The 27,904-nt window shown below is 52.3% G+C and overlaps 1 protein-coding gene across 1 annotated transcript; it reads left to right on the top strand.

Annotated features, from left to right (window-relative positions):
- Positions 1 to 4,185: 4,185 nt before the first annotated feature.
- Positions 4,186 to 26,754, top strand: BLK (BLK proto-oncogene, Src family tyrosine kinase; the record flags this gene model as incomplete). The annotated part of the gene is made up of 13 exons (XM_079706953.1): positions 4,186 to 4,235; positions 7,847 to 7,955; positions 10,437 to 10,491; positions 11,959 to 12,052; positions 12,965 to 13,063; positions 14,090 to 14,193; positions 18,546 to 18,692; positions 19,136 to 19,288; positions 20,517 to 20,696; positions 21,832 to 21,908; positions 24,420 to 24,570; positions 25,717 to 25,848; positions 26,549 to 26,754. The coding sequence occupies exons 2-13, from the start codon at positions 7,848 to 7,850 to the stop codon at positions 26,752 to 26,754; spliced, it is 1,506 nt and encodes a 501-aa protein (XP_079563079.1). The 5' UTR covers positions 4,186 to 4,235; position 7,847.
- Between the last annotated feature and the right edge of the window lie 1,150 nt (positions 26,755 to 27,904).

Consider the following 27,904-nt stretch of genomic DNA (forward strand, 5'->3'; position numbering starts at 1 on the left):
AGATCCCACATGCTGCGGAGCGGCTGGGCCCATGAGCCGTGGCCGCTGAGCCTGCACGTCCGGAGCCTGTGCTCCGCAACGGGAGAGGCCACGACAGTGAGAGGCCCGTGTACCGCACAAAAAAAAAAGAAAGAAAGAAAACAATTTCTAAAGATAATTGGTAAATCTAGGGGGATGAGTATGGAGGTGTTCATTATACTCTATTTTTATATTTAGAAAGTTTTCATTAAAAATAGTTTTAATCTAAAAAAAGTGATATCTGAGCCATCCATTAAGGACTACCTAGTGTTTTCTTCCAGGTGGAAGTGATTTCTTCTTGCTGAGCTCACAAGACCTCTCTTCTGTATGTCACCTGCCTACCCTGATTGCTGTGACTTGAGTGTGTGTCTCACCTCTTGTCGTCCCCTGAGAACGGACGCCTTCCTTGTTTCATCTCTGTGTCTTCGCTGTGTCTGACACAGTACACGGCTGACAGTGACTGAATGAACACAAGAATATAGTTTCTAAGAGCCAACCCTGCAGCTGTTTCATGATCACATGTCGGGGGCGGCGATATGGGCAAAGGTGATGTAGCCTCATTCAAGTTGAGTTATCCTGAACTTGAGACTCGAAAAATAAGTTTCAATTCAAGTTCTCTGGCCTCTTCTTTAGTTCAGAGTCATAGGCCCATCACTGTACTCTTCTCATCTAGGAAATGGGCATTGCACTAGTGGATTCATGGGGGGGCAGGCCTTGGAATGCTTGGAAGTAGGCAAATGTTCCACGAGGGCAGAAGGAACTCGCCAGTGAGAGGCTGGCATCTCATCATGACACCCAGTGCCCAGGATGGGCCCTGGGTCTGCGCATAGGCTTACCTGTTCCAACTTGAAGCTGCCCACCCATGTCTGGCAGGTTAAGTCAGAGGGTAGAACTTTTGGCTAATAACATGGCAGTGTTTCCAGATTCCAGACTTAGGAACCAGTCAGAGGTGGGTGTAAGGCTGGCTCCGCAGCTCACTAGCTTGACGTGGCTTCAAGTCTCAAGTCCATCTCATCTGTAGAAAGAAGATAGCACTGGCTGTCTCACAGTTACTAAAGGAAATATTATTGTTGATTATTTGTATATGTGGAATAATAGTAAAAGACTTATTAAACACTATGAGCCAGGCACTGTTCTAAGATGTGCCAGTAGCATGTCATAACTAATCTAATCCCTACCACACTCTGGGAGCAGGAACTGTTACCATCTGGAGACTAAGAGACAGAAATGTTAAGCAAGTTACCCAAGGACACACAGGTCAAAAGAAGCGAAACCAGGATTCAGACCTCAGCATTCTTGTCAACGGTGCTCCATGGTCTCTCTCTAACAGGACAGTGTTCATGGGGCATCTGGCTCAGTATCTGGCACAGGGGGACCACTTAACACATGACAGTACCTGCTATTTAAAAGAATAAACCAGAGTCGCAACATTGTAAATTAACTATACCTCAATTTTAAAAAATTAAATTAAAAAAAGTAAACCAGAGTCAAACTGATTTTTCTGTCATGCAACCACGTGCATTCCAGGGTTGATTTCATGCAGAAGATTTTTTTCCACCACATCATCCTCCTGCCTCTCAAATAACCTGCTTCTGGAGCAGCCAGTTCAGGTGGACGGACTCAGAGCCGTCAACACTTCCCGGGGCCACACGACAGCCCGCCATCTTCGGTGGCCTCTGTCCCCCACCTACCATCTCCACCACCACCCAGGCTCTCACCCCCAAAGGAAAGGTTAGGAAATCCCGAAGGACCCCAGTGGCAGCTTAGGGCACCATGAAGCTCTCCTCTGTCACCCAGTTCATCCTCTAGTTAGAATGTATTTAGCACCCTCTCTGTTCTCGTTCCTTTCTGACCCTCATCTTGTTTGGTCCGCATGACAACCATGTGATTTAGGTACAGGCTGTTGGTCCTTGAACTCTATAAAACCTGTGTAGTTGTGCATTATGGGTCAACATCCCCAAACATTTTCCATGTGTTGAATTCGGACTTGAGCACGTCAGCTGGTGAATGAACTGCCGCCCGCCTGCCGACAGCTCAGTCTTGGCAGGACAACCATTTTCATCTGGGTAATAGTGTTTGCACAACTGTTTTAATGTTTTGGTGCATTTGCCCCCTAATTTTACACAAGTAGTCATTGGAATTACGCCTGTAATCATGGGTAAGTGCATAATTAAAAGACATCTGTGAAAGGCTAAAAATAGACAAAGATTTGCCAAGTAGGCAAGACATAATTGACACGTTATTAGTTTTTGTTTAAAAACATGCTAAAAATATGGCATTCCATAAAGCCAGGATCGGGATGAAGGAAGCGCACCCATAGGGCATTGCAAGCAGACAAGTGCGCTGAAACCTGGTTTAATTTCCACAGAAACAGAACTGCCCCTTCAACCCCCAACAGGAAAGTCCATTGTTTGGCTTTTTTCGGCATTCACCTCTGAGTATGTTTTCTCAGGAAGTCTTTTTTTTTTTTTTTTGCGGTACGCGGGCCTCTCACTGCTGTGGCCTTTCCCGTTGCGGAGCACAGGCTCCAGACGCGCAGGCTCAGCGGCCATGGCTCACGGGCCCAGCCGCTCCGCGGCATGTGGGATCCTCCCGGACTGGGGCACGAACCCGTGTCCCCTGCATCGGCAGGCGGACTCTCAACCACTGAGCCACCAGGGAAGCCCTCAGGAAGTCTTTATATATGAAAACGAGGAGTAGTTTCATACTTCCCAATTTTATAGGTCACAGACTGAGCCTAGGTGATGAGGTGATTTGCCCTGGTTCACGCAGTCAATTCGTGGCTTGCTTTTGAGCCCAGCTTGCCTGGACCCCCACTCCCCCCAGGACCAGGGAGGTGGGAGACGGCTGTACAAGGCTCTGCCTGGAATTCCAGACCTCCCCCGTCCAGCAGCTCCCTGGAGGTTTTTCCTCCCGGCAGGAGGGCTTTGGAGGCAGGTGCAGCCTCCACAGAGGAAAGGACTGTGTGTCTGAGCCTGAGCTGTGGGCCCAGGGGATGGAGCCCCAGGCAGGGCACCTATGTACCTGCTTTGGGCAGGGAGGTCGGGGGCAGCGTGGGGGCTGAGAACCCCCTCCAGCACCTGGCTCTGTCACCTTCAGTGTGACCTTAACAAGCCACCTTGCCACTCCATCCTCAGCTGTGAAATGAGAATACAGTAAGTCCCCTACATACAAACCGTCAAGCTGAGAACTTTCAAAGATGCGAACGTGCCCCTGTATGCCAGCTGTCGTACTGTACTACTGTACTTTTCAAGGTACTGTACTGTAAGATTTAAAATGTTTATTTTTTGTGTTTGTTTTTTATGTATTATTTGTGTGAAAAGCATTATATACCTATTACAGTACAGTACTGTATAGCCGACTGTGTTAGTTGGGTACCTAGGCTGTTTCGGACTTATGACAGCGCCGTCGGAAAGGAACTCGATCGTGTGTAGGAGACTTACTGTAATTGTAACCACCCTATGGATGCTACATGAATATTGAATGAATCATATATGTCAAGTGCTTTCAACCTGTGAAATGCTGGCCACTGTGAATAAAGGGTTTCCAGTTTCTCTATTTTTAGTTACTGCCTCTACCACATCCCCTGCCAGGCTGAGGCTGTGTTTCAGGTTTTAAGCGTCTCCCCTGGGGCCTACATTGATCTCCCTGCTCTGGTCAAGGTGGGCAGGGGCATCTAATTCATTTCAAATAAGCAAGCAGAGGTCGCCTCCCCCAACATCCCCTTCTCTTTCTAACCCCTACCCCCTGCACTACACACACACACACACACACACACACAGGTGCATTCACATGCTTGCTCTGTCATGCACTCACAGACACACGCAGGTGCACGTGTGTGCACTCTCTCTCTCACACATACACACACACACAACTCACATCCTCCCATCCATCCTTCACCGCTGGGAGGAGGCCAGTGCCCTTTAAGTGCAACAAAGCCCCCTGAACACCCAGGCAGCCGCACGTGTTGCCTTGGGCTTCTGCGTGGACGCTGCGTTTGTTTCCTGGCTCCACCCAGCCTGAAACTGCCAACATATCACAGCGGGGTGGCAGCCCAAGCACGGGGACACAGCTCTGCTTGTCACATGGCTTTCTGGGTAACTCAGGCTCCAGTCAGAGCCTCTGGGGTGGAGGGACCCTAGAGAACCGATGTGTTTATAAAACCCATGGAAAAGCATCTGCATACACACTGCTAAGGAGTCAAAGGACGAGGAAGTGTAAGGAGTGGTGATTTAATCTGAGGAATTTTACTTCCTGTCAAGTCATGTAGATGCTCAGTTCTGCTATTTAAGTGGACATAAAGGTCTGCCCAGGAAGTTTAAAACTGGTGGCAGTATGGTTGACCAGATAGGGTTGGTCATTCGGGCAGGTGCAGAAGCAGGTGTCCAAGTCGGGAAAAGTCTAGAAGCTGCTGCCGTCTGATGCTTCATTGCGCCAGGAGGCTGGGAGAGGGAGGAAAGGCCTGAGGCCCAGGCAGCCGTTCTCCAGAGCTGGGGCTGACCCGGGTCCAGGCCTCACGCCCCCTCTGGTCCCCGGCAAGTCATTCACATCTCTTTTCACTTTCTGCTTGTACCGATAAGATTATGCTTCCTGTTAAAGGATTCAAGGAATATATAAAATCATAAGAAAGAAGGTAAAAGTCACATGAGGTCTCATTACTTGAGATAAACAATATTAACACTTTAGGAAATCTCTTTTTGGAGTCCTGCTTTGCATTAACGCCCACACACCCACTTTTTTAAATTTGCCTTTTTTTTCTGTTGGGTGTGGCGGGCTTCCTCCCTTTCTGTCTCTACCTCCTCCACCAATCACCAAAGTAAACACCTTCGTGTTTACCCTCCCAAACCTATTTCCATGTAATATAAAAACATGTGCATGTGCCTATGTAGGGATTTCTTGTCTCATTCTTTGGTTTTTCCGAATATGGGACAGCCTCACTTCTTCACATCCTGCTTTTCTCACCTAACTATATGTTGTAGCCATTCCTCTTAGCCTCGCTGGTAAAGATCTAACATGTTCTTTTTGATAGATGCATAATATTTTAGAGACTTTTAAAGTGCCGATATACTCAACAATTCCCCAGTTGGTGAGCAGTTACAAAGTTTCTTTTGTTTTGTTTTTTGTTGCTACAACTATTGCGGCAATAAACGTGTTTGTATCTCATATATTCCTATATGAGGATGTCTTAGTAGCAGTGAGATTCTTGGAAGTGGGATTGTAAATCGAAAGGTATGTGTAGTTTTTCATTTTAATAGAACTTGAGAGATTGCTTTCTACAAGTTTGGCAATATTTCATATTTTATTTGTTCAGTATTTATTAAGCACTTACTCTGTGCCAGGCACTGTTTTAGCAATTTGGATGAACAATGTGTAATGCAAAGATCCCAGACCTCACAGAGGTATCATCTTAGAAATGGAGTGGGAAACAACAGATGAAATAACAATAATAAATACTTTTGTACCAGAAATGTAAGAAAACACAATTTTCCTTTTCTTTACCATCAACAATTGGTATTACCATTCCTCTTATATATTTCCCAATCTTATTGATGCAACATTCTTGTTACTTTGATTTGCATTTTCCAATTGGTAAGTAATTTCAACATTTTTCACATGCCTTTTTAGTGATTTGGATTTGTGTTGGATGGATTGTCTATTTATAATTTTTACTCATTTTTCTATCGAGTAGATTATATGCTAAACCCATACTTCTTGCCAAGTTTCATGACCTCTGTGTATAAGCGGACATTTGTTTGCCATATGCTTTGCAAATCTTTTCCCCAATCTATTGCTTATCTTCATGATGGTTTCTTTTACTGTGTAGTACCTTTAACATTTATGAATCTGTCCTTTTGTTATGAATATGTCTTTTTGTCCTCTCTCAGCTTCTAGCTATTCCATCTTTGTCAGTTGTTATCTCCAAGCTCTGGGGGTCATGTGTATGGTGTCCTAAATTTTCTTCCAATTAAAATTTTTTAATATATTTTTTCAATACACCTGGAATTTATTTTTTTAATATGGTGTGAGATTGGCATCCAATTGTATTTTGTTCTAGGTAGATAGCTATTTCCCCAATACCTTTTATTAAAATAAACTCTCAGTTCTCCACTGAATTAAAATGCCACTGTTTTCATATATGCAGTTTCCATATGTACTGGAATCTGTTTGCATTCTTATTATTATGCGTCACTGATGATATGTCTATTCCTATTCCACTTTCATGCTGGTTTGATTTTACTCTCCTTTTTCATAAATTTAAAACTAGGGTAAGACTTTATTTGGTCATAGAAAGCTTCAGATAATGTTATCCAATTAAAAATTGTAATTATTGAAAGTACATTTAATTTATATTGGGAACAACAAATAAGTCATAATCAAGAAAGAGAAGAGATGAAAATAATTACAAAACAATATGATGTAAAACTTCATGGTAAATTGGAAATGGAGAGGAAATCAAAGATGTCCTATAAATCATATAAATTATCAAAGTGGTGCAAGAAGGAGGAAAAATGGCAACAAATTCCTGTGGAAGAAACTGGAAATTTATTTAGAGATCTACTATTTAAAAGGGGCCCAGGAACAGATAACTTACCAGCTGAGTTCCATGTAGTCTTTAAAGAACAGATAAACCCCAACGTTATTAAACCATTCAAGATCATAGGAAGAAAGACAAAGAGATCCCCGGTATGTTATGAAGCCAGGGTCATCTTAATGTTAATTCCTTATAGACTAATCATGCTCGGGAATATAGATTTTCATTCAAAATAAAATATTAGCAAATAGGATCCATCTGTGTATCAAAAAGACTAAGGCACTGTAACCAAATAGCTTTTATTCCAGAATGCAAAGATGTTTCAGTAGCAGAAAATTGATCAACATAATTCATTACATCAACAAATTAAAGAAGAAAATTATCATATAAATAGATATTAAATAGTCACCTGATAAAATTCAGCAGCCCTTCCTAGTACAACCCCATAATCCGTTATCCAAAATGTGGGTAAGTGTAGTGGTCTAGTGTCAGCCAGGGCTCCACGGTTGCCTCTGCATTGCTTAACTCTTTGATGGGGAACCAGCTGCTTAACATCTCAGACCTCCTACTTGCGCTTATTTTAGAGACGTGAAAGGATGATACAAGATACGTGAAGTTCTTGGTCAAGCGTAAGCTCTCCTTGAACAGCCGGCCCTGGAATGGGGGTGGTGGTGAAGTGGCGGTGCTCTTGGCCGTGGTCCCCGGGGTCTTTCCCACATCTGTCATTTGGAGATTCTTTACCCAAGAAAAATCTTGATCGTATTTCACTCACCTCTCAAGAAGATTCCCCGATATTGTTGAAAAGTTGGCATTAGATGCCTGTACTATCTTTGTGACCTAAATTACAGCATCTCACCTGAAAATCTGAGCTGGAAAGAACCTCAGAATGTTCTAACATGGGCCAAGAGAGGCAATGTGACTTTCCCAAGTGAAGACTGAAACCCAGACCACCAGACACGTTGGTCAGCCTCTTTCTAGACGGCAAGGCTCCTACCCCCAGGGGCCTGGGATCCACCCTGGCGATTTCTGGCAGTTTCCTCAGGCCAGACCATCTCTGTGTCCTAAACCCAGGAGTCTCTCCTCTCTGGGCCACTTCCTCCTGCTCTGGGAAAAAAGATGGAGGCAAGCTTAGCCCACCCAAGCCCCTTCTGACCCCATGTTCTGACTTTGACCTTCACTGCCCCCCTGCTTCCCCACCTTTCTAATCGGCAACCGGAAGGGGTTTGGGGACGCTCTTGTGCACAGAGGCTCTGAAAACCTACTCACATCGCCAATCTGCTGTGTGCTCTCCGACAGGATGGGCGTGGTGAGCAGCAAAAGGCAGGTCAAGGAGAAGGGGAAGGGCAGATGGAGCCCCGTGAAGGCCGGCACCCAGGGCAAAGAGGCCCCACCACTGCCGCCCCTGGTGAGTGACTGCTGTGCGCGGCGGGAGGGGTGGGAGAGGGGCGCACGGAGCTCCCCCGCGCGGCTCGGGGGCTGCTGCTCGTCTCCAGCCAGCACCAGCGCCATCTCTAGACAACGCGGGGCACCAACAAGTAGGCCCCTCCCACTGCCACCACGACCCCATGTCGCAGTGGTGGCATAGCACCAAGCTTAGCAGCCAGATTGCCGAGCTTAAATCTATGAGTGGTGTGCTTCCAGGTAGGTTACTTAACTCCTCTGTGCCTCAGTGACCGCATCTGTAAAATGGGTACAGTAAGAATGCCTTTCTGATGGAGGCGTGACCATATGCAGGTGTACAAGGCACAGGACCGGGCCTGGGGGCTCCTGGTAATTCTTAGCCAGTTTTCAATGTACACGGGCAGCCTTGAAGAGGAAAGGAAATCAAAAATGTCAACGTGAAGAGAGGGTGGGGTGAGGAGGTGTCTGGGGCATTTTCTGCTGCCCCCACCCCCTGCCCAGAAGCTCCTGATGGTCATTGTCCCTTTCGTGGCACTGCTGCTGGCATTCCAAGCAGCTTGCCGTCCTGGGATAAGGCAGCCTAGGACTGGAGAGGCCCTCTCCTCTGCAGCAGGCCCTCAAGTTCTCATGCAGTGGGTCATGCCGTTCTGGTCTGTTCACAAAGCGGTTGGCACCCTTTGACGGTAGCATTCCCAAAGAGGCACTTTCAGATGATGATGTTCGTGTCTCCCCGGCCCGGCCACCTACCCCCTTTTGGTTTGGGGCAGTTGGGAGTCATGCCTGGGTCCCCCAACCCTCACCAGCACATTCGACTGGCCGTTGCTTTGCTTTATTCTGACAGTGACCTGATGGAGGAGGGGAGTGGGGACTGCCAATCCTGTTTCTTAGAGAAATCTCATCTATCCGTGTCCCAATTTAGTGCAGGGCTTGGCAGGTAGCAATGAAATGTTTGTTGAATGAATGAATGATCGGCTGGGAAAACGCTGACTTCGACTGTGTTTGTTATATGCGAATAAGTAGTAGAGCCTGGAAGGTTTTAAACTTTTTAAAAAGTCACATCATATCTATTCATTATGGAAAAAAATTGTAACTACTCATTATTCCACTGCCCAGTGATACCTGGAGTTAGCACTTCAGAGCTCCTGCCTCCAGACCCCTTTTCTGTGGGTTATTTATATTACGTTTATATTGTCAATGGAACCAGGCTATACATGCCATTTTGCAAAATGCTACTTCAAAATTGTGTTCAATAAATATGGAATACAAAAAGAATATTTGGGGACTTCCCTGGCAGCCCCAGTGGTTAAGACTCCATGCTCCCAAAGCAGGGGGCACGGGTTCGATCCCTGGTGGGGGAATCCCACATGCTGCGTGGCCAAAAAAAAAAAAAATTTGTAACGCATATGTCAAGTTGAACAAAGAACAGAATGAAGAGCCAGCACAGCTGCGTCATCTTCAGAAGTAGAAGGTGACCGGGTGAGACTGTCCGCTGCCCCCAGTGTATCCTCACCACCCCAGGCCCCACTATCCTGAGAGTGTTGAATCATTCCTTAGCTTCGTTTTTTTGGTGTGATCACATATGTACGTGTTTCTAAACACTCTTCAGTTTGATTTTACCCATTGTGAACTTTTTTTTTTTTTTTTTTTTTTTGTGGTATGCGGGCTTCTCACTGTTGTGGCCTCTCCCGTTGCGGAGCACAGGCAGGCCCAGCCGCTCCGCGGCATGTGGGATCTTCCTGGACCGGGGCACGAACCCGTGTCTCCTCTATCGGCAGGCGGACTCTCAACCACTGCGCCACCAGGGAAGCCCCCGTTGTGAACTTTAAATCATTTGAATCAGACAGCACGTATCCGTCCGAGACGTGGGTTTTGGATCTCCGTTACGTTTGTGGGTTATCCACGGGGATGCCTGGGGCTGTAGCCACGAACTCGCCCCGGGTTTCGTTGCATGACTCGCTCCAGTTTGTCTATTCGTCTATCTTTGGTCCAAGGGTGATTTCCACACTTCAGCGATTTTTATTTTTTTTAATTTTTTCTCTGGGAGCCTTCCGGTGCAAAGGTTTCTCTACAGGGCACATACCTGGGAATACATCTGTTGCGTTTGAGGGAAATATGCTTTTAAAATAATTTCCCTTGAGAGCAAATACTCTTTTGCAATTTCTCTTTTAAAGAAGAACCAGGATTTTAACCCGGGTGATACGGCTTCCTCCCACAGTTCCACAGCTGCCTCTTACGAAGTTGGGGCATCCCCACGTACCCCTCCTCCAGCCGCGTGTGTGGTTGGGCAGGCGGTCCCGGCTTGTGGGACGTGGCACTGGCACCTGGGGCTTGAGGCAGCACGTGTAGAATTTACCTGTGCAGCCTCCTGGGCCAGCAGAGAGGCTCCCCCAGACCCTCCAGCTGGCACCCAGCAGTCTCACCCCTTCTGCCCTGCCCTGGCCTCGGGGCCGTGACCTAACACAGAGCACGTGCATTTCCGCTCTAGGTCGTGTTTAACCACCTTGCTCCGCCCCCTCCTGACACCACGCACCCGGACCAAGGTAAGAAGGGGCTGCTTCGGCAGCTGAGGCTCCCCTGGCCACATCCTCCGGGCCCTGGCTTCGTGCAGTTGGAACAGGGGCCGAGGTGGGAGTGGCTTCCTGGGGAAGACGGGCCCTCGAGGGTCGGAGAGGAGGAGGCCTGGGGGGAGGCTGAGTGAGGTGCCCTAGGCTTCACCTGCCCTTGGGGGGTGTCCCTCCAGGAGCCAAGCACCAGCTCATTTAGTGTACCTCAGCCTGGGTGGGCTTTTTTTTTTTTTTAAAGACTACAAACTACGAACGAGCACCAAAAGAGTTACAGCAAATACAAACAGCATCGTCAAACCCAGGCTTTCAAAAATTCTAGCTGCCAACCTCCAAGGGCGAAGGCCGATGGCTCTGCGTCCCAGCCCTTGCTCATGGAGTTTCCCATGTCTAGTTTCCCAGCCCACTTTCAAAGGCCCCCTGCCGGACTTCTAACCACCCCTGGTCTCCACTGCCACTCTGATGGGCCGGACTGTGGAGGTGACATAATGAATGACCTCGGGGGTTCAGGCCGGGGCAGGGGGCTCACAGGATGGGGCTTCCGGGAGAGCTCTGCCCCAGCATCCTCATAACCCACCTGCATCCAGCACGGGGAGGCCTCCGGCATTAGAGCCCTCGCACGACTGCACTGAACAAACAACCCGGAGCCCGGCTCCGCCCCAGGACTGTGGAGGATGCAAAACTAATTACGATGCGGCCCCTCCGCCCAGGAGCTCCGAGTCTGTCAGTCAAGAGCTGGAACCCAGTTAGTGGCCTCGCCTGGTGCCTGGTGTTTCTTATCTGCTGAGGATCACGGTTAATTACCATTAGGGCGATCCTTACTTCCCGCCGGGGCTTCACATCTCCAGGAAGGAAGCTCAGGAGAAGGAAGTAAAACCAGCTGCCTTTGGCACAAGACCTTGAGTCTCAGAACCGGAGGAGGCCTCTGTCATCCATTCCAGCCCCTCTTCCGGCCGAGGGGAGGTGAACAGCCACACTCTGGTGACAAAGCTGAGTCATCTACTTCTGGGGACGCTAAGTGGTCTCCCCGTGGCCTTTTTCGGGGCGGGGGGTCTTCGCTCCCCAGAGCTGTGCAGAAAAGCAGTGGTCATTGGAAAGACGATAAGCCAAGCTCCGGAGCCCGCTCCGTTCCAGGGACCAGCAGCTCGTCTGGGTACTGCCAGCCAGAGCGCTGTGACAGGACCCTGGGTACCGTTACAGGTCTAAGTTACAGCTGCTGTGTTCCGAGACCACGACTCCCCTTGGAACAGAGGCAGGGAGGGCAGGGGGAGGAGGGGAAGAGACGGGAGGGTCACGGCCTCCGAAGTGATAAGGGATGCTTCCCAGACGTGGGTCTGCGGCCCTCAGCTCCACACAGCCGATCTCCCTAGATCTTCGGGATGTTTCCAGCCCCTACCATCTCTCTAGCAACCCAAGCAGTGACCATCTCTTCCCTGTTCACCCTAGAGGAACACTTCGTGGTGGCCCTGTATGACTACAAAGCCGTGAACGACCGGGACCTGCAGATGCTAAAGGGGGAGAAGCTGCAGATCCTGAAGGAGTAAGTGTCCCGACACCGTCCCTGTGACTGCAGGACCCCACCCCCCGCCCACCTACCTTTCCCCCAACCCACTGCCCTGCACAGCTGCCTCCAGAATACCTTCTCCAGTGCCCTGCCCCCCAGCCCAGCCCAGTCACTCAGTAGTAGGGGTTCGTATTCACTACCTCCTGCTCTGCTGTCAAAATCCTATTCTTCCTTCAAAACCCACCTTTAACGTCACCTCCTCCATGAAGCCCTCCTGATGCCCACAGCACTCACCTGGCTGCTCCGTCACAGCTCTGGGCTGGAGTCTGTTGTGTCCAGATTTGTCTCCCTTGCCAGACAAGATCTCGCAGGAGACCCTACCCGTGAATTCAGCTCTAGTTTATCCAGGGTTTCTTCTCAGAAACTGCTCTACAGCTACTCTCTCGCACGTCGGGCTTGTCCTGTGGAGCCTGAGGGCTCCTTTATTTCTTGATGTTCTGCGATAAAGTGTGAAGGCCCCGACCTTTTGACCATCTGTGGGATCCGGTTGGTCCTCTCCTCCACAGCCCTCCTTGTGTCTGTCTTTCCCGTCCAGTCCAAACTCACTCCCCCAACCCTAAACGTGTCCCATTAATCGAGAGGAAGGCGGCTCACCAGAGAGCTGGGGCCCTCTTGGGCGGATCAGGCTATGGAGACAAACCTCCCCTGGAGGCTGCATTGTTCCCTTTCCTTCCCTGGACCAGGAGCATCTTGGGCCCATCGGATGCTGGCGAGTTGGAATGACCTGGACACCCCGCATCACTGAGCCACTGGCCCCAGTTCCCTCCCTCTGCCCGACCCCTTGCCTCTCCAATCCTCTGCCTCCCAGGGGTGAGATGCTGTGGGCTGTGAGCTGCCCAGAGAGGCCTGTGGGAGCCAGTACCTGTTTTGTTTTTCTTTCCCACCTAGAGCTGGAGACTGGTGGTTGGCCAAGTCTCTCATCACAGGAAGAGAAGGCTACGTGCCCAGCAACTTTGTGACCCAAATAGAGACCCTGGAAGTGGAAAAGTAAGTGGACAGGTGGCCCCTCAGAGTGGAGGCGTGTGCTGGCTGCTTCTAGTCTGTGCAGGGCAGAGCCAGAAAGTAGCTAAAGAGCAGGGCAAGGTGTGAACCCGGCACAGAGGGGGCAGGAGAGGGGTGGGGACTTGGTGCCGCTGGGAAAGGCTTGTCTAATGTCCCAGCAACGTTTAAATCTCTGTCTGACACTGAGGGTGTCACTCAGGGAGCCCATCTCACCCTTCCCATCTGTAAAATGGGAGCTGCCCATTTCCTGGCTAACCTGATAGAGACGACCCCATGTCCCACCGCCTTGATCCGCCACCCTCCTCCCCTGCCTCCAGGACAGGACTCAGGGCTTGCACCTCGGGGGACTCACAGGATGGGGGCCTTAGGGGACAGCTCCACCCCAGCATCCTCATAACCCACCTGCACACGGCACCAGCCAGGGCCTCGAGCATTAGTGCCCTGAGCAAACAGAGCCAGAGCCCCAGCTTTGCCTAGAACCGGGGAGGTTGCAAAACCCATTATGACATGACCCCGGCCCTGAAGGAGCTTAGAGTCTGTCAAACTCACGAGCTGGCACGGGTTTGCTGCCTCGTCTAGTGTTCCCATCCAGCAATGCTCGCCCCCAGGAGGGCTCCTTGCCCAGCACGCCCGGCCCTGTGCCTGTCCCTGGACCAGTGTGGGGCGGGCACATCCACCCTGACCAGCCTGTGCTCAAGGGGCACTAGAGACCCAACCCCAAGGAGGGTGGGCTGTGAGGGAAGGTGTCAGGTGCATTCTCCCAGAGCAAAATTAACAAAGGGCACCAAATACTACTCGCCTTTCATTTCAAGAAAACACCAAGTCCATCGCTGACAGCAGGGAAAGGGACCGAGCGGTATTTCATGTATCAAAATGTCAGGGGCTCAGCTCAGGGTTAAGTTGGCAACAGGAACACATTTTATCTCTGGAGGGAAGGGACTTGGGTGACAATATCCCCGGGAGTGTGGCCACTCCCTGAGGTCTGTCTGCCTTTGTGCTTTTCTTTTCCAGGTGGTTCTTTCGATCAATTTGCCGGAGAGATGCCGAGAGGCAGCTTCTGGCTCCAATCAATAAGGCTGGCTCCTTTCTTATTAGAGAGAGCGAAACCAGCAAAGGTAAGCCTGGGCCTCCACTGCCCTCCCTGTGCAGCCCGGGAGCCCCACCTGCAGCCTTGCTTCTGGGAGTTGGGAGGGAGCCAGCGTGTGGGGTGCTAGGCAGGAGAGCCTGGCGGCGTTCCACCCCGGGGGGTCCCTCCCACATCAGGCCAGCCAGGACAGCCCATGGGTATCCGGTGACTGAGCGTGAGGCTGTACACATGGACAGTTCTCCCAGGGCCCCGCTGGAAGTGTGCCCAGCATGAGAGCTGCTCCCATCTCGGGCTGGTCTCGCACTGCCTCGGTCAGCAGGGGTGCTGAGGCTGGCGGGGGGCAGAAGAGGGGGTGTGACCCAGGGCCACGTCTGGAATCAAAGGATTTGGGAGCTGAAAGAATCCTTAGAGATCATCTCAGCTAGAGGCTGTGACTCACACACTTCCAAGAGCCTGTGAAGTATAAGTTTGTGATATACAAGGAGGGGGCGGTGATCACTGAGATCTGGGGGACTCATAGATTCAAACCCACTGACCGAGCAGAATGTTTCTGCCACCACCCTCAGGCCACTGGGTTTTCTCTTTCTCTGTCTTTAGTTTTCTCTCTGTCTTTCCTCCTCAAAGTTCTTTCTGCTATAAAGTATAAAACACATCTAAAAATTGCATAAATTATACATGAGTGCATAATTATAAGCATAGAGTCATGCTAAGTAAACACCTGTGTGACCACAAGAGCGAGAACATTCCAGACACCCAGAGTCCCTCTCCCTGCCCACTGGTGCCCCTTTCTGATTCACCTCCCCACCCGCCAGAGAAGCCACCACCGTCCTGACTTGGATGGAAATCCTTCCTTATCTTTCTTTATAGTTTTACCACCCATGTTTTGTCTGTTTTTCACCTTTATACAAATGGAATCATACTTTTTAGTTTTTGTGTGCATCCTATTCCTTTCACTCAACACTGTAAGATTCTGTATTCGTTTGCCAGGCCTTCTGAAGCAAAGTACCAGGAACTGGGGGACTTAAACAACAGAAATGTGTTTTCCCACAGTTCTGGAGGCTAGAAATCTGAGATCAAGGTGTCAGCAGGGCTGGTTGTTCCTGAGGCCTCTCTCCCTGGCTTGTAGGCGGCTATCTTCTCCCTGGGTCCTCACATGGTCGTCCCTCTGTGTGTGTCTGCGTCCTCATGCCCTCTTCTTATAAGGACACCAGTCATATTGGATCAGGGCCCACCCCAATGACCTCATTCTAATGTAATCACCTCTTTAAAGACCCTATTTCCAAAGATAGTCCCATTCTGATGTACTGGGGGTTAGGACTTCAGCACAGGGATTTTTGGGGGGCACAATTCAGCCCATAACACACTCACCCGTGTTGTTGAGGGTAGCAGCAGTTCACTGTGACTGCTATACGGAATCTAGTGTATGAATATTCCATAAGTTATTGCTATTTCTCCACACTAACGTTGGTGAACTTGGGGTTGTTTCCGGTTTGGGGCTGTTATGAACGTGCTGCTATGAACCTTGTTATATATGCTTCCTGGTACACGTTTGCCACTAGTCTTCCATCTTTGAGGTACTGCGCCAAAACCCCCATTTGAAAGATGAGAAAACTGACTCCCTGAGGGAAGAAGTGACTCCTTCAAGACCAACAGTGAACAAGCGTCAGGGCCCAGATCCTCTGAAGGGCACCAAAAATCTTCACAAGCTCTAAAGCGTGTCAAACTGGCCTAACCTGGGTGGATGGAGGGGAGTTTCCCAAGCAGGGTGAAGAAAGCCTTTGTTATCAGGACACTGCACAGAGGGACCCGTTACAGGAGAGGAGGTGGCAGCAGCGACATCAGAGGTGAAGGGCAGGGAGGGTGGCTGGGCTGTGAGCCTGGCCCCCTGTGTTGGGGCAAAGAGAAAGGACAGGGCCTTCCTGGTGGGAGCACCACCCCCTCCCCTGCCCGCTGGCTTACCCTTCAACTCCATCCATGGCTTGAGAACTGCAGGGAGTGGAAACACTAAAGCAGCAAAAGCTGGACAAAGAGAGCTGCTTACAACCCACTGGAGGCTCAGGGGAGCTCCCACAGCTCACTGCCCCTCAAAGGGTCAGAATCAGGTGGGGGAGGTGGAGGGATGCAATGGTGCGTTGGGGCACTCTGTGCAGAATTTCCGGAAATGCACCCATGGATGCATTAGATTATATACACGTACATATTAGGATATTGCCACTACTCCATTTGAATAGCAGTGCACCTATGTCCAAGAAACAATATGGGAATCATTAGAGATGACATATGTGTTTTGTTTGCTGTAGACTATTTCAAATGCATACGGAAGTAAAGCGAGTAGTATAATGGAGCCCCTGTACCCAACACCCAGCTTCAACAATAATCAACCCAGCTCATCTCGTTTTGTGTATATCGCCACCCACCACTCTTACTTTGAAGCAAATCCCAGACATCACGTCATTTCACCCGGAAATGATGTTTTAATTGTTGCCTATTGCTAAGGGACCCCCTGGAGGGAAGGGGCGTCCCCAACCTCAGTGTGAAGGAGGAAGGGGTCTCTAAGGGTGGCGGGTGCCCCCCTCCCCAGCTAGTCCAGGCTGGGATTGGCCAGATGGAGCTGAGGCTTCAGGACCCCACGCACATATACACATCCCTGCATACACATGCGCACATCCCTGCATACACATGCGCACACTCCACCGAACTCCAAAGCATCTGGAGGCCACAGACAGAGGATGGGAGATGGGGAAGGAACACTGCCCCCAGAAGCCAGGGAGCGAGTTCTAGCCCCGAGAGCCCTCCAGGACATCCCTTAGCTTCTCAAGCTTCATTTAATTGGTATCTGTGTGAGGACTGACTAGTTTCCCAGTTCAAGGGCAGGTGGTCCTGACAGTGTTAAGAAATCTCAATCTCTGGGAACCCAGCCTTGTCTATGCCCAGCGCAGCCCACACGCAGCGCGGAGACAGGACAAGGGGATCCGGATTTTGTGAACCGCAAGGATTGAAGTCCCCTTTAAGAAGAAGGAATGCCAGATTGTAAACAGATATTGGGGACAGTCCCTAGGAGGAGCCCACACAAGAGAGAGGCCCTAAATCAGAGCTTCCGAGGCTCTGCTGGAGGAGAGCCCAGTCTCCTTGGCTGATCTAGAGGATTCGCAAGCAGGGCGCAGCGGAGGGAATGGGGAGAACAGCTCCTTTCCTCACTAGGGTGATGCGCGGATGAATGGACTCACTAGAGCCACTCTCTGGTTCCTGAGATACCGGGGCGCGTTGCACCCACCCGGGGCGAAGTCGGGGCCACAGTTTGCCGCGTGCGGGCTGGGCTGGGGTCGGCCGCGTGGGGCGGGCTGTGGCGGAGGCAGGGCGCGCCGCGGGGCGCAAGGCTTCTCCGCATCCTTTTGCAGGGGGGCAATAAGAGAGGCGCAGTGGCCAAGGGTTAGGGGAGAAGGGATTTGAGATGGACTGATGGGCTGATGGGGGAGGAAAGACGCCTGAAGACAAACACCGCAGAGCAAAATCAAGCGCCCACACCCAGGACAAGAGGTGTCCGAGCCTGACCCCTGGCGGGGAAGGGTGGTACTGCTCGCGGTAGGCGCGCCCTTAGGAAGGGCACGGGAGCCCCCAAGCCTGCCGCTGGCCCGCGGAGGGCCCTGGGGCAAAGCGACATTCCACTTCTGGGCCTCAGCTTCCAAATAAGAGTGGAGGAGTGTGGTGCCCAGAGAGCTGGACAGAGGCGCTTTATAAAAACCATCCAGTTCGTGGAATGTTGTTCAGCTGAAAACCCTTGCCACCTAAATTGCTCTTAACCCTTGGCATCTGCTACATTAACCTAGAAGACAGAATACCTAGAGGTGTGTATGGATTTCAACAGAACCCTTGGGGAGTGTGTTACGTTCTCCCCCATGGACAGGAGTGCTTGGGGTTGTAATTTACTATTGCATGTGGGGAAGGGTCAGCCTTTCAGCTGGAATGAATGAACAAATGAATGAATGAATGAATGAGGCAGTCTCTTAGTCCCTCCAACAGCTCTATATTTCTCAACATCCCACGGCAAAGGGTCCCCAAGCCCCAGGGCCCAAGCTGGGGGACAGCCTGATGGCTAAGATAACATCCTGCCTGCTCCAGAGCTCTGGGATTCCCTGGCTGAGTTTTGGGAGATTTGGGGGGGAACGTCAACGACAGTGTCAGATGGAGCTGAGAGGACAGGCTTCCGGGAGGGTGGTGGGTGAGAAGAAGGAAAAGGTAACTTTTGATGGAAGTGGTCAAACTGGAGAGCAGAGTTTGGGGAACTCTTTTCCGGGGTATTGAAAGGAAGCCCAAATCCCAGCCTTGGTTTTCCCTCTTCACGCCTTACTTCTCATGTATGTGTCTTTATTAACCCTCCAGGTGCCTTTTCTCTGTCTGTGAAGAATGTGACCGCCCAGGGGGAGGTGATCAAGCACTATAAGATCCGCTCCCTGGATGAAGGCGGCTATTACATCTCCCCCCGAAACACCTTCCCCACCCTGCAGGCTTTGGTGCAGCATTATTCCAGTAAGAGGGGGCATCTGATGAGGGGGCCTGGGGGGCTTGTACCAGAGGAGCCCTTGTATCTCTCTATCACTAAGATCTCAGGATGGTGTGAATTATTGGTGCCATCTTGGTGGAGGATTATCCCAAGGCTGGACCTAAGGAGTTGACAACTGTCAACATAATGATTCACATTCTGTATCCCTAATCCCCGCTACTGGCTGTGACCGCTTGGAGAGTAACAAGTATTTTCAGTCTTAGAGACAGCAAGACAATGATAGCATCCCTTGCTTAATGCAAAATGAATGCAGAGAGCTGTGTGTGTGTGTGTGTGTGTGGTGTGTGCACGACGGGTAGGGGTGGGGTAGGGCGGGCTATAGGGGGCAGGGACACAGCTGGGAGTGATGTGGCTCCCATGAGAATGAGACCAGTCTGGCTCCAGCCCCACCTCTTCTTTCCTAATGTAGAGAAAGGGGATGGTTTGTGCCAGAGGCTGACCCAACCCTGTGTGAGCCTGGCTCTCCAGAACCCCTGGGCCCAGGATGAATGGGAAATCCCCCGGCAGTCTCTCAAGCTGGTCAGGAAACTTGGATCTGGGCAGTTTGGCGAAGTCTGGATGGGTGAGTATGTGTCTCTCCCTGTCCTGCGTCCTGAAGCACAGAAGTCTCAGGATTTGCACAGGGCATCATGCTTCCCATAAAAGGCTTATGAGGGGGAAGGGACTGCGGCTATATACCCATTTTACAGATTAGGTAATGGAGGCACAGAACACTAAAGTGACTTGCCCTCAGCTGTTCCGCACATGATGGTGAAGCAGTAGAATCCAACTCTCCCACCCCCTCAGCCCAGTCCCTCCTTCGATCTTTGCTGCCCAGAGCTGCCTTTGCCATTGATGTGGGTGTGACCTGGAACGCCTTGCTAACTCATAGAGTGGCAACAGCATGTTAACCGTGGTGAGCGGTGAACCAGGGGCCCCAAGACTCTGGTAACAGACCAAAGCCAGCACTTGCAGCTGTGAGACTAGCCAGTCCCTTAACTTCGGGACCCCTGTGGCCTCACCTTCAATTACAGTTGACGGTCGCTCCTCTGCCCAGCATGAGCACTCTCAGAACACAAGGTGCTTTATCTTATCCCTGGAAAGGTCCGTGTCTCTGGGCATGATTTCACGGTGGGATCCTGCTGCCCCGCCCCCAAATCCTCTGGCACCCAGGACTGATGCCTGAGGCGCCCCTGGCAGGAGCTCCACCTGGATTGTTGCAAGTCTGAGTCATGACTTGCCTTCTGCCTTCGGTGTGGATGGGGACCTCATGGTGGGGGTGGGAGTGTGCAGGTGCTGGCGCTATAAGGGAAACATCACAGGGCACAGAAAGGGGGAAGGAGGCCCCAGGCCCCCTCTGCGTTCTCTATGCTCTTGTCGTGGGCTGTGATGCTCCCTGCCACGCTGAAGCTATCAAGTGGTAGAAGAGACTCATTACGTAGGGGTAGGAGGCAGGCTACTAGAAGGACAAGAGATGCACCCCAGACCCGGGTGTAGGGGCAAGGAGGTGAAATGGCCCCCCTCCCAGGCGGGATAAGTTCCTCCACTGCCTGGGGCTCCCGTCTGGCAGGGGAGGCTGGGACAAACTGGCATCCCGCAAGGTAAGCAGGCACATCCATCCCTCTCAGGAGCTGTCATTCCAGCCCAGGACCACTTCCGGGGGGTGGGGCGGGGGCGGCTGTAGCCTCAGTGCCCCGTCTGTAGAACAGGGATGGCTCCTGGAAGCTTATGTCAATTTTGGTTAAGGGATCACCTCCCATAGCCTCTGGGTCTTCTGAATGTCCTCTTCATTCTCCATCCCTGGGGCTCAGGTTATTACAAAAACAACATCAAGGTGGCCATCAAGACCTTGAAGGAGGGAAGCATGTCTCCGGAGGCCTTCCTGGGTGAGGCCAACCTGATGAAAACTCTCCAGCACGAGAGGCTGGTCCGTCTCTACGCCGTGGTCACCAAGGAGCCCATCTACATCGTGACCGAGTACATGGCCAGAGGTGGTGCCCTGCCCAGGACTGCATCCTTCAGACAGAGGCAGGGAGGCTTGTGGGTGGGAGTCCAGGCTTGGGGGCCCGAGAAGGCTGAGGCTGATCTGCTGCCATGGGCTTGCCTGGCCAGGAGACCTCCGCAGGAGATCACTGAGCCACGGGCTGGGTCAGTTAGCCAACATCTTTCAGATCTAGGGTGTTCCATGTGCATGGGGGGCGGAGGGAAGGGTGAAGAGAACAAGAAAGATCAGCAGTCCTTACAGAGCAGAGTCCTCGGTGCAGGAGCCCTTGAACCAGCATTTTTGGAGCGCGCCTGCTGTGCCTGGCACTGCTTGATGCCCCTGGGGAGGACAGGGCGAGGCAAAGTCCAAAGGACAGTAGGCTGGGTGTCCAGAGACGGTTCTAGTCCAGGGAACGTTTTACAACCCTTTGAGTACTTTACAACATGGATGAGAAGAAAGGTTGGGCGAGATGGCCTCTGAGGTCCATGGTGTGGCCACGCTCTCCCGGGGCAGGGGGCTCCTTCTCACCCCTCCTGTGGCCCTGACCATACACTGATTCTGGTCAGATCCTAACATGCTGTGCTAATGCAGTTCCTTAAAGGTCGTCTTGAAGGGGGCCCACGCCGAGCACCTGACTCCCCAGCTCACCTCGTAGCCACCCCTGTGGTGAGCATCCCCCGACCCTTAGATGCCAAAGGGGAGCTGAGTTTGTTCCCTGCACCAACCCAGGAGACGGGCCTCTCCATTCTGGTGCTTTCTTGTGCCCTTAGTCCTCGGAGGAAGAATCTCTGCCAACAAACGGTGAAGGGGGCAAGAAGATGCTTCAGAATGTTGTGCAGGGAATGAGCAGCTTCTGCTCCGGTTCCCCGGCTGCATGACCCTGAACTTGGCTGAGACCTAACATCCTCCGAGCAGCTGGTAGCAGATCAGCACCTCCTGGGTGCTGTGAGGGCTGAGATGGGAGTTTCTGTAGAGCAGAGGCACCTGCAGCTGTGGGTGGGTTTGTTCTCTGGGCACAAGAGATCCGACAGAGTGCCACCCACTTCCCGCCACAGGTGGGGAGCAGCCCATACCCTGAGAGGCCGGCCCAGCCAGGGTTGGGTCACTCTGCACAAGTGCAGCTGCAACTTCTCTTTCCTCAGGCTGCTTGCTGGATTTCCTGAAGACAAATGAAGGTAGCCGACTGTCCCTCCCGAGGCTGATCGACATGTCGGCCCAGGTTTGTGAGAACCGAGTGCAGCGGGCCAGGCCCCCAGACCCTCCCCTCCGTCCCCATGGCTTGACAAGATCAACTAGTTAGAGGTTGTGTCCATTAGATTTAGGCTGGGCTGTGAAGGACAGAGAGCCCAAAGTCATCACGGCTTAAATGTGTCAACACCAGAAGTGGGCAGTCTGGGGTGGGCAGTGGGGCCACGCCTCAGAGCAGGGACCCAGGTTTCTTCCACCCTCCAGGTCTTAGCAGGTCATCTTCCCACCCAGGGAGGCTGCTCACACTTTAGCATCTTGTCCTCCTCAGCCAGCAAGAGGAAGTGCCCCTCCCTTTAGAGACGCGTCCCCAAAGTCACCCACTACCCTTGCTCTCCCAGCCCCCTGGCCAACGGTCACCAGCCAACACCTGCTGCAAGGGAGCTTGGGAAATGTAGTCTTTCTCCTGGGCAGCCGTGAAGGAGTGAGGTGGGTTCTATTGCTAAGGGCGGGAGGGAGGACAGGATGGTGTGGGAGACCCAGAGAGTTCCCACGAATCCCGTGTCACACGGTAGGCCCGAGCGTTGCGGTGACCTTGCCTGTCCTCAGACGGTGCCCACAAACGCCGTCTGTAGACTCAGACGGCGTGAGGTAAAGAGCAAAAGGAAGAGAAGGGACCTTTCCTCCCCGGGGAGTTTAGCTGAGGGTTCTAACCGGCAGCAAAGCACATCTGGTGGCTCCAAGTGTGCATCTGTTAAAACTGGAGCTCTCAGCAGAAAAGCTCTGGTCTGTGGTCAGCCCGTGAGACACACACACACACATATACACACACACACACACATACACATCCTGCTGCAGAGAGGCACCCTCCCGCGTCTCCCTCCTCCTCTACCGTTATCTGCTGTTAATATCAGGGCAGGCACTGAGGTCACCACCCCTCTTCTCTCCACCGAGGTGAGCACAGGCCGGGTCCAACAGGCTGGGGAGGTGGTCTCGGAAAATTAACGCTGGTGACCGGTTTCAAACCACAGCGCAGTGATCAGCCTGCCCACTCCTTTCTTCCCCCATTCTTTTCCTTCTCTCTCTCTCTCCGCTGTCTCTTAGTCAATCCTTTGGGAAATCTTGGGTCACCCAGAGGCAAAAGATGTGAAAAGCCACCTGAGTTTATAAGTAGGTGTGGTCAAGAATCTGAAGGTTAGGAAACCAGAAAATCAGAACCTTCCAGGCGAGCAGCTTCTAAGCCACATTCTGATCATGCTAACACCTCACTGCGTGTGCGCACACACACACACACATGCGCGCACACTCACCGCCTTCTGGGCGCTCCTTTTCCTGCTCTAAGGCATGAAATGCCAAGCTCCCCTCCAACCACAAGCCCATGTGCCCCACTTGGCAGCCACACGGCAGCTCCCCCCTGTCCTGTCACATCTGGGAGCCTTTGCCCAGACTGTGCCCTCTGCCCAGGATGCCTTTGACTCTCTTCTCAGCTGGCAGAATCCTAATCAGAGTTCACGACCCAGGTCAAGGTCACTTCTATTCAATTTTTCTGGACAAGAAAGTGCAGAGAGCACCTTGGTCACGTGCTCCCCTAGCATCGTGCCTGGTGGATGCTCCTTGAAAGCAGATCTGGGTCCTGCTAGACCTTTTTTTTTTTTAAATTTCTAATACCGCTCATATAGTACATACATACATGAATACAATATAGTACATATTTTTAATGGGATGAATACTGCTAAATGCTGTCCAGATGTAAGATATTTGGTATTCAGCTTTATAGTCCTCACAGCACCATACCAACACATGTGTGTGATGGAATGATTTAGCAAAGGAATAAATATGAAAATATAATATATAAATGAATGAATAAATGAATAAACCAGTGTAATGAAAGCCTAAGGAGGAGTGGGATCAATTCCAGTGCTGGCTTTGAGGAGGTAAAGTGGCTTTCTATTCTCTGCCTCAGTTTCTTCATCCACCCACTGGGAGTGCAGTGAATAAACCCTGAGTTAGTTTCTTTGGCTAAACGGCACACAAGCAGCACAAACAGCTCCTCCTGGCCCAATGCTGGTGATCTGGGACAGAAACAACTCTCTTCTTTCACTGCCTCTGTTCCGTCAGGATCCTGCTGGGTTAGGTCCTCCGCCAGGGCTCACCTAATGCTCACCGCAACCCTGGGGCCCTGGAGACCCCTCCCCTCACGTTCCATGTCAGGGCAGTGATTCCCCCTCCCCCAAGGAGCTTAAGCGATGATTGCAATCCAGGGCTCCCTGCTCCAGGACCAGTGCTTGAACTTGCTGAGGAAATGAAACCCTCTCCCCAGCCTCCTGCCTTCCCCTCCTCTCACGCCCCTTCCTTCCTTTTCTCCTGCCTGCCTTCTGCCACCGTCCTCCCCTGCAGACCCTTGGAGGGAGGGGAGAGGTGGGTGAGCAGGGGCGGGGGCCCCTGGCTCTGATGCAGAGGGCGGCCGGAGTCCTCGCAGAGGGCGGCCGGAGTCCTCCTTCTCCCCAAGGGGCGCTGGCCTTCACCGTGGGGTCCATTCCCTCAGGTTGCAGAAGGAATGGCGTATATCGAGCAGATGAATTCAATCCACCGGGACCTGAGGGCGGCCAACATCCTGGTGTCTGAGACCTTGTGCTGCAAAATCGGTGACTTTGGCTTGGCCCGGATCATCGACAATGAGTACACTGCCCAAGAGGGTGAGCGAGCCTCCCAACTCCCCAAGTCCCTTTGGACTTCTTGTCATGCAGTTCGGGCCTTGCCCCCAGCTAGTCCAGCATTTCCCTAAAGTGTCCTGTAGAGCACAGGTGCCTCAGGAGGAATAGCTCTGTGAGGGAGTAAGTTTGGAGACACCGCCCAGTCCATCCAGCCCTCCCTTGGAGACTCCCAGCCCACAGCAGCATATTAAAGGCACTGAGAAGTCCTGCAGCTAAGGAACAGTGTACTCGTGCCTCACCTCGGGTCTCCCAAACTAATTGGAATCCCAAAGGCTTTTTCCATGTAACTTCTGTGAACCTCCCCTCCCCTCCCCTCAGGGGTTCACAGAACACACTTTGGAAAACACTGCTCTAAAGTATGAGCAGCAAAACCTAATAACCTGAATTGGGGTCTCCACACGCACTCTACTTTACTTTGTAAAACTTTGGCAAAAATCCTCTTCACAAGAGGATTTGAAAGGATCAAAATACATTTCATCAAGCAAGTTAGTGAGCACTATTAGCTCAGCATATTAATCAGTTGATACGGGAGAAGGATTGACGTGACTCGTTCCCTGAAGGAACTTCAGGGGATAAAGCCAGGCAAGGTGCAGGTGATCAAGGGCAGGGCCGTGCGGTCTGTCCTGGATGCCAGCCAGGGCTGCAGCCATCCGGTGGGCTTCATGGGCAGCAGGATTTGAATTCTTTCCTCACTGTGACCCTAGGAGGTATATGAGTCCTGTGTCACCATTTCCATTTTGCAGGAGAGGATTAAGGCAGGGACAAGTTAAATGACTTTCCCAAGCCGTGGGTTCCTGTTAGTAAGCAGGACTCATGGGAGGTGCCACAGGACTCTCCCATCCCAGATGGAAACACGTGCTGGTTGCCCAGTGAAGCCCACTGGGCAAAGACCCAAAGCGGGTGACAGGGGTGGTATTTGTCCTTTCATGCTGCGGACCCCCAGGGTCTGCACACTCCTGGTCATGTGTCCTAGGGGTCGGAGTGACTCCCTGGATGCATCTGTGTCTGGCACAGCTGCCCTAACCCCGCCAGGCAGGGCAGGGTGGAGGGGAGGAACAGCAAGGCGTTGGGGGGCATGCAGGGGCAGTCAGTCACGGCCCCACAAAGCTGCCCTTGGCTTTCTCACAGGGGCCAAGTTCCCCATCAAGTGGACTGCCCCAGAGGCCATCCACTTCGGGGTGTTCACCATCAAAGCAGACGTGTGGTCATTCGGAATCCTCCTGATGGAAATCATCACTTACGGGCGTGTGCCCTACCCAGGTAGGCGGCTGCGTCTTGCAGCAACTCTGCTGCTCAGGGCTGTCCTGAGATGACTGTGATGGCAGATGTCCCATGTCCAGTGCCTGGGGTTGCCCACCCGAATGTCAGAATGGAGCCCAATGGTTGAAACAGAAACCCAAGTGTGCCACTCTGGGGGCGGGGCTTCCACCCCCTTCCTGGACGTTGCTCTTGGCAACAGAGCTGTGTCCCCTTCATCCAGCAGAGGTCAGTGAGCCCCCAAACCTGGAATTCAGTTAAGGTCGGGGTCTGAACTCAGGTTTCCTCCAACTAGTTTGCCCTCAACTGAGGGCAGGTGGCCCCTCCCTTGGTCTTGCACCTTCGGTACAAAGCCCCATCTTGAGGGTCCACCCCCAGCCCTCCAGCCCCCAGCCTCAGGCCCGAAGGGCTGGGACCTCTTAGCAGCCTCTGGGAGGGGTGGGGCCTGTTCACCAAGTACCTGCGCAGTGAATGATGCTCGCCTGCGTGCTGCGCAGTCACAGGTAAGCGAGGTAGGCTCCCACCCAGGAGGAACTGTCCCGCACTGAGATCGTCTACAGCCTCGTTTCCTGCTGTTCTCCAAGCAACGGAAAGTAAATAGTGGGATGCGTAAAGATGGCACCAGCCGGGCTGCGAGGGCGGAGGTGGCGGTCCGTGCCTGGCGGGCCCCTGCCGCCTTCAGCCGCGTCCCCTCCGCCTCCAGGGATGAGCAACCCCGAGGTCATCAGCAACCTGGAGCGCGGCTACCGCATGCCGCGCCCAGACTCGTGCCCACCCGAGCTGTACAGCGGCGTCATCGCCGAGTGCTGGCGCAGCCGGCCTGAGGAGCGGCCCACCTTTGAGTTCCTGCAGTCGGTGCTCGAGGACTTCCACACGGCCACCGAGGGCCAGTACGAGCTGCAGCCCTAGGCCCGTGTGCAACTGACGAGGACTCTTCACCCGGCGGCTTGCTCAGCCCCAGATGGGCTGGAGAGGCAGGGAGGGGTCGGCAAGCCCATTTCTCAGATGAGCAAACTCGAGGTAGAGCGGCCTGGCAGGTGGGTCACGGCTTGGACTCCGGATCCGATCTCAGCACGAACCTTCTCAGGCTGTGTGCCCCTGGGCGAGTTACTTAGCCTCTCTGTGCCTCCGCCTTCTCATTGGCACAACGGGGCAAAACCACAGTCGTGTCTACCTCGTATGTTCTTCACGAGGGTGACCCGCTAAGGTGTGCAGAATAGTGTCCGGCACACTCGTAAGTGTTTGTCATCATGTCCTATGAGGCTTCCTGTGCTGGCACCAAAAGCCAGGAGTCGACCGCAGGTGACCTGAGCCCCGCGGGCTCCCACCTGACCCATATTGCGCTCCAGCACTTTGGGACTTTTCCGTAATAAAGTCACGAGAGATCTGACCTTTCCCGTGTCGTTCCTGGCGACGAGCCTGGACATCGCATACATGACCTTCGTGGTTGCATGAGTGGTGCCGCTAGGGACTCGCGGACGGCCCTGGGTGAAAAGTCAAGCCCCCAGCCCCCCAGGACGAGGGCGCAGACCCGACAGTCACTGCCTTTTAGGGCAGCTTGAGTATGACCAGCAGGTGGCGCTCTCACCTCAGAAATCCTCGGCCTCCAGGTCTGAGTCGGGGTCGCGGGTGGGAGGGCCGTTGCTCTGCAAAGCGCCTGGAGCTGACAGAGCGCGCACCGGAGAGGCGAAGCAGCCCTGGGCTCCGGTGGTGCCGGGACCAGCCGCTTAAATTGATGAGGCGGGGATGGTAACACCAGGGAAGGTTCCAGGTTCCTCACTGTTCATGGAGGCTCCCCATTTGTCATGTTTTTGTTTTGTTTGTAACAGATTTTCCTTTTTTTGAGCCGTTAGGTTTACAGAAAAATAAATGAAACGTGTAAAGAATCCCCATTTACCCCTCAACCCGCCCCACCCCCTATTTCCCCTATTATTAACATCTTGCAATAGTAGCGGTACATTTGTTACAACTGATGCGCTAACACTGACACATCGTATTAACTGCAGTCCGTAGTTTATGCTGGGATCCACTCTTTGCTTTGTGTTCTGTGGGTCTGGAC

The sequence above is a fragment of the Hyperoodon ampullatus genome (assembly GCF_949752795.1).
Source record: "Hyperoodon ampullatus genome assembly, chromosome: 6".
Lineage (NCBI taxonomy): Eukaryota > Metazoa > Chordata > Mammalia > Artiodactyla > Ziphiidae > Hyperoodon > Hyperoodon ampullatus.